This window comes from Echinops telfairi, unplaced genomic scaffold (assembly GCF_000313985.2).
Source record: "Echinops telfairi isolate 266 unplaced genomic scaffold, ASM31398v2 ScPeMD7_17;HRSCAF=63, whole genome shotgun sequence".
Classification (NCBI taxonomy): domain Eukaryota; kingdom Metazoa; phylum Chordata; class Mammalia; order Afrosoricida; family Tenrecidae; genus Echinops; species Echinops telfairi.
The window spans coordinates 9,267,767-9,274,751 of record NW_022103914.1 but is presented as its reverse complement, the minus strand read 5'-3'; the positions used below and the strand labels follow the sequence as shown (position 1 = coordinate 9,274,751).

The 6,985-nt window shown below is 42.3% G+C and overlaps 1 protein-coding gene across 4 annotated transcripts in view; it reads left to right on the top strand.

The window, feature by feature from the left end:
* Positions 1 to 6,985, top strand: part of OPA1 (OPA1 mitochondrial dynamin like GTPase) — a 91,227-nt gene that overhangs the window by 79,427 nt on the left and 4,815 nt on the right. For all 4 annotated transcript variants that reach the window (XM_004712285.2, XM_004712290.2, XM_004712286.3 and 1 more), the window contains one exon: positions 6,795 to 6,869. In XM_004712285.2, the coding sequence (XP_004712342.1) occupies positions 6,795 to 6,859 (65 nt within the window). In that variant the 3' untranslated portion in view covers positions 6,860 to 6,869. The remainder of the gene's footprint in view (positions 1 to 6,794; positions 6,870 to 6,985) is intronic.

The following is a 6,985-nucleotide window of genomic DNA, read 5'->3' as shown; positions in this document are numbered from 1 at the left end:
CTATCATGCTCAGTCCCCACCAGGATTTCAGCACTTCCTGTTCGTTACATTCCCCTTGATCATGCCCTCTTACAGTAGTAAAAAATTTAAAAACAAAAAGCTGAATTTGTACTGTCATCACAATACTTCCAGCAGGTAAGGGTGGTTATAATTTGCGTCAGCCTCTTTCTTATGGTAACTTGGTTTCTAAGCCATGGTTTTCTGGTATATGAAAACAACTATTTTTTTAAAAAACACTAGTCCTTAATGTTTAAATTAAGCACATATACGTTAAGTCAGATCAGTCAGCAGGAATGAATATTCATGGACATCTATCACATAGCAAGTGCTATGCGAGGTTGTGATTTTAAATGACAGGCTTTTTTGGTGAGAAGATAATTCACACAAGCCATCCCTGCTGTTCCTCGCTTTGATTCCTGGAAATGACATTATAAAATGGATCTGTCCAAAATGAATTATGTAGCTCCACGAGCATAATACTGTAATTTGTGATCACTTTTTTTGTTAGGGTTTTTTTTTTTTTTGGCCAGCTTAACATCAAAGAAATAGATATTGGATAAAGAAAAAGACTGAATTTTTAAACTGTGATTATAAACATATGAAGAGATAGAAAAGCCGATTTTAGTTTTACATTTTAAAATAATATGAATTTTGAATTATTATGGCCTCATCTGCTCATTTTATAAAGAAAGAAGTTGGGCTGAGACTTGTCCACTAATGGCCTAGCTGAGCGTCGAGACATGGGTCTCCTGAGCCAATTGTGCTACTAAACTTGGTGACGCATGTTCTTCCTGTGCTTATAAACTCCTACAAATAAGTGCTCCAGTGGTTTAGAGGTAAGACCAGGAAGGTGTTTGGGGGTTTTTTATCCTGCACTCTTTATTATTGTCTACTGTGTAGATGCACAGAACTGCCAGGCGTAGCTGCTAGTGAGCCTAACTGAATGGTGGTTAGCAGTCTAGCTAGTATTCCAGTCCAGGAGAGGGACTTCCATGTAGATGCTTGTTGTGATGGAGAGAACCCTAAGACTTCACAGACCCAGGAAGCGCAGGACCCCCACCTTTGAAAATGCCCTACCAGCCCGAAACAGCTGCCAGGACAGGGTAATGGGTGTCTCGTTCTACTGTAACATGCAGAACTCTTCTGATTGTCTCCATTCGTGGTCTGTGTTCACACACTGTCATGCCTTGTTTGGGGCAGCGGGCGGGGCCAAGACGCAGCAGCGAGTACTAGATTTAGCTCTTCGCTGTGCACGCGCTCTCTGGTTCTTCCTGCCATCAAGTGCAGACATGCATGTTGTTTTTTCTGTTGAAGCTAAGTTTTTACTGTTGTTTTCAGAATTTTGAATCCAATTTCTTGTTCATCATTTCTGTTCCTTTTCTGTAAATCCTAGATGATTGCTTTAGATCCTGAACTTTTGAGTATACTGATCTGCCAGTGCAGTTGATTAATAAAAACCAACTATATTTCAGAAACAACATGTATGATACAGCAAGACATGTTTTTAACTTTCAGTCTTTTAATGGGCTGCTTGTTGCAGCAGACTCTCGCCTGCATTAAAGTGTCCCGACGCTTACTACGGCACGCTAGCAAATCTTTCTGTTCATGTACATTTGGATCTGGGTGTGTGTGTGGTTCCTTCTCTTATTAAACTTGCAACTTGTTTCTCCGCACTTTCTTTACAGACATCAAAAGTTGTAGAAGGTTGATTTCAGAGCATGTGCTAGTGTTGTGTGGGGCTCTTTGTCCCTGCTCTAAACTGTTATTAACCACTGAAGTGAACCTTTGGTATCCGTGGTGTATTCAAAACTCAATTACAGAGTAGTGTGCACGTGAGACTTTTCGAGCCAGGATCAGAAGACTCACAGAGAAAGCGAGAGGAGCAGTGTCGTTTTGTGCGGAGATGAAGAAGCGCCCGAGCTTGGAAGGGTGTCATGTCATCGGAAGGGAAAAGCCCGCAAGAAGGGACTTCATTCAGCGAGAGGGACAGTTTATGAGTTAGGGATTATTGGAATATTCATGACTCAATCCAGACGCACAATGAATTGATGCTTGAAATAGCTCATCTTTTACGTAAACATTGAATAAATGGAGAGGACACTTGGTCTCCACTCGACATAGAATCGCCTATTTCAGTGTAAGAGAAATTGCCATTTGCTCATCCCTTCCCAAGTTGATCTAATTTATCGAGTAAATCAAAATTTCAACTGAATCCAAAAGTCATGAATATGTACTAAAGTAATAGTGGAGAAGGGACTTGGCTTTATAATGAACCATGCTAATCTGTACATATTACTAGAAGAAAGTGATAAAATAGTATTTGGGCATTGAAACAAGGGTAATGCTGGGGTATTACACTGGATTGGAAAGTAGAAAGTTTTCATTGCTACCTCTCTGCCCTTCTTTTTATGACCTGCTTGCCTTTCTATAGAGCCAGATGATATCGTGAGTAAGCGTGGCCATGCTGGAGGCTCCTCTGGACATTTTAGGGATTGATTCAAATGTGGGCAGTCGTGCTGCTGAGTCATGTGTGGTGCAAGGCCCTTGTGAAGCGTGAAGTCAGGTTGTTTGTAAAGCTACAGCCCCCAGCATTTTTCCGCCTGGAGACTGGGGGATTGTGAGGCCTGCATGCTCTGTTCCATGTTACTCTGTTCCAGGGGGGTGTGCACGGCGCATGCACTCTGGTAAATAGTGAAAATTCAGAAAGTCTGCCAGGTGTTTGGTTGTTTTTTGTTTCCTTTTTAATAACTGATGACCCTTATTGTCAAGAAGCTCTGGTGGTGTACAGTGGGTTATGTGTTCGCCTGCTACCACAAGGTCAGCAGTTCAAAACTACCAGCTGCTGCTCAGGATAAAGATGAAACTGTCTGCCCCTTTAAAGCCTGACAGCCTCGAAAACTTTTGTCGGAGGTTGCTGTGGTCAGAATGGAGTCGATGGCGGTGGGTCTGGTTTGTGTTGTCTGTGTGATGCGCCGTAGTTCTGTGCAGCCTCTGACTGTTTTGAACACGTAGTGAGCATATCCAGTGCACCGACCACTGTGGACACAGGAAGTGCTGAAATTGTGCGGACAGTTTAGCACTTGTATGTTTTCCGAAGTTTTCCCCAAAGATGTATAGATCTTGTCTCCTTTAAACGTAGTAATCACACAGATATATGGCAATACCTCTAGGCAGCAGACTATTTCCGATGTACTTGGTGACTATTATCTTCCTGGATTCTTACCAAGACGTCAGTTTCCCATCTCATCATTGGTTCGCTGCTGCATAGCAACTTCGCACACTAGTAGATCTGCCATGTGTTTCTGAATCGAGGACACAGAGACTCCGTCCTGACCCAGCTCTCAGCCACACGCCGGGAATGGGCTGGCTCGCCAGGCTTTTGTTGGCCTCCTTTTTAGCAGTGGTCCCCACAAATTGTGTAAATGAAAAGGGCATATGAGGTCCTGCACTTAAAATCTTCCAAAACATCCTACACTCGGTACAAAGTAATGAGTAAAGAAAGGAATGCTTCCGCACTTCACTCCAGTCAGTGCGCTGTGTAAATAAAGAACATAACGCACACGAACACACACGCACGTGTTTTTAATTTGGTGATGATGATGATGATGATGATGATGATGATGATGATGTCAGGTGCTGTCAAGTCCGTTCCAACTCAGAAGGCACTGAAACCTTGCCTGGACCTGGGCCACCCTCACCGCTGTTCTTGGGCTTGAGCCCGTTGTCCCAGCCACTCTGTCCGCCCATCTTGCTAAGGGGTCTTCTCTTTTTCACCGAGCCTCCAGTTTACCCAGCATGATGAGCTCCAGGGACTGGCCTCTCCTGCTACCATGTCCAAAGCACATGAAATAAAGTCTCACCACCTTCACTTTTAAGGAGCATTATGGCCATACTTCTTCTCGGAGTTGTTTGTTCTTTTGTACTTTGCCAACATCATCATTCAAATGCATCAATTCTTCTTTTATCTTCCTTATCAATGCCCAACTTTCACATGCATATGAGGCAATTTAAAATACCGTGGCATGGGTCAGACGCCCGTTAGTCCTCAAAGTAGCATCCTTGCTGTGTTAGACAGGGTTCTCTAGAGAGATAAAACCAAATTGCTGATAATTTAATATATATTTATTTATAAAGATAAGTAGATATATAACAAGGAATGAACTGTTAAATCATATACAGTTAAATATACAATACAAGAAAGAAACAGTTAAGTTATAAAACACTACAAATGGCTCAAATCAACTCACTGCCGTGAGAGAGTTGTTAGAGACTAGCAGTCCTTCCAGTCCGATCTGCTGCCAGATCTTCCTCTATTTATAGAGAGAGCTAGGCTATGTCAGCACAGCAGCCAATCAGAAGGCAGGTCACCAACTGCCAGCCAGGTCACCAACTGCCAGTCCCCAGCTCCAGCGATGTCTTAAAGGGACCTCAACTTACAGCGACACAGTCCACAGGCTAGGGGTCCCACAGGTAGTGTAGCCTTTAAATTGAGGCACAGGACAAGCAAGGCAGCTACACACGGGTCCAATGATCAAAGAGTGAGAGACAAGAAAGGCGAGACTCACCAAGGCATTTTTCTCTCTGCCCTTCAGTTAATCCCACTTGTGTTTATCGGCCAGGCTGGCACAATAAACTATTTCACTTGCTCTGAAGAGGTGTTGTGTGGCAGATTTACCCAATGCGGGCATCGCGCCGTTTGAGCTCTTGACTGCTGCTTCAGTGAGCATTGCTTGTTTTTGATGTAAAAAGGATGTTTACCACAATTCTTTATTTATTTTAACCTTTACTTCTTATACACTCACCACCACTACCACCACCACCACCACCCCCATACGCACACTTCCTAGTAACTTATATGTCTCGTGTCATTTTGAGGTATCCAGACATAGTTTAATCTAAATGTAAAATATTTTGCTTTGTAACATAGCTTTTTAAGTGAACTGTGATCATTTTTAAGTTTGTTTTTATATTAAAACATTATATTAAATAATCCTTTTGTTTTCATTAGAGAGAATTACTTCTCTTTACCCTTGTAAGAGTGTGATTTTCATTCAGACCCTACAGTTAGACACCTGCATCTGAGTGACACCACTGCGCCACCACCCACACTCAGCCTGCCCAGCTGGGGCTGTAGCACAGGAGGGTAGACAGAGCTGCCCCATTGGACCGAATTATAGCCCATGTGGACCCGGGTTTCCCTGCGCCTGCAGGACAGTTTTCACAGGTGGAAGCACTTTTCAGTGGAGCCTTCAGGGGAGCTAGTGAGACTGACTGCAGCCACCTGTTGTAATTCCCACGTGTGGTGCAACGAAAGCTCCTGGACCTTTTGAAGAGGTTTCCCTATCCACAATGTGTGATACTAAGAAATTCAGCAAACACTGCCCCCAGAGCACATGCACACACACTCTCACCCACACACTTTTAAAACGACTTTAACTGATGTGCCACACTTCTTTGGAGCCCTCTAAACAGTCGTTGATTAAGTTATTTAAACAAGTAGTTGACTGAATTTTGAATATGAATGCAGCCTTACTTTGGGAAAGTATATTTACAGTTTTCCTGCTGATTACAAAATGAAAATCTGCCTGCCTGAAAACACAGACTAGCCTTCCAAGAGGTAAGGCAGGATTCTTTTATCTAGCTTCCTTGGCCTAACTAGATACATGCCATGTGTGTATGTCTTTGCGCTAACTGCTGTCAGTTGTCTCAGTTGTTTATTGAAAGTAATTATGTGTTTCTTTTCTTAAAGCTTTTGTGCTAGCCCTAGAGTAATGCTTAGAGTAAGCAATGCCAAGGACTGAGAAAGAGCACGAAGCCTCACAGTGTTTGGGTACCACCGCAGGCATGGGTTGTGTTGCATCCCTGCTCTGCTGGTAGGAGGCCCTAGAAAGGGCCACTCTTCCTGTGCCTGGTGCCGTCACTCGTGCAGTCAGCCCCCCGGAGCGGAGGGATGGCTACCCTTGCATGACAGCATGTTTACTTGTTTAGGTAAAAGCTGTGAATGCTGCATATTAAGTTCATCTTACAGATAGGACTTTTTTTATAGATGGAAAGTAGAATACTTGGCAATTTTGCCTCTGAATCACTTTTAATTGATAGTTCCTACAACTGGTTAAATTGTTTAAAAAGGACAAAAAAGAGTCTATATTTTAAAGTAGATACAATGACGTAGTATAATAAGATCCATCCCATCGTTAATATTGGAGATCATTATGTACTGTGGATAATTTACACCTGTGGAGGAAATTTTTATATTTCAAAGAGTCAAGTGTTATTGATCTCTTCATGTTGCAATACTCCCCCCACCCTCTCATGCTGTTTAATTTGGCATATCAAAGGACAGTACTGGAGTTAGTGATGTAGATTTATCTTTGCCTTTATAACTTTTCCCATTGCTTTTCCCTAGAAAATCATTTCCCAGTCTGAGGCTATTTACTCATTAGTATTTTCTTACATTTTTAAAATCATCTTATTGTTTTCCTCTGTCTCACGCACTGCTAAATATAAATCCTTCTTTACACTTCAGACAGTCTGTGAACTCTTTACAATTCTGTACATAATTTCCCATGTCGGTGAACCTGCATGCATTTTTCTGTGTGAGGTTCCATAATTCCTGCTAGATCCTCGGTTAGACAACACCACTTAGTGCTCCAGCTGTACTTCTTTAGATGTAAGATAGAATGTTGAAGCTCCTTTTTTCCCCCATTCTCCAAAAAGCTACACAAGCATTCTCTTGTGATGCCTTTTAAACTAAATTTCTATTACATTGATTCGTTCTCTTTTTATCTCCACAGAGAAAGTTAGAGAAATTCAAGAAAAACTTGATGCTTTCATTGAAGCCCTTCATCAGGAGAAATAAATTGTATTATGTGAGTAAAAGCTGTCTTCTTTCATTTGGTCCATTCTCCCCATGAAAGTCCTGTTTCACACTTAAGGAAATGGCTCCCCTTCCCTTGGCTGCCTCCCTCCTGTGTGCTCTTCCCAC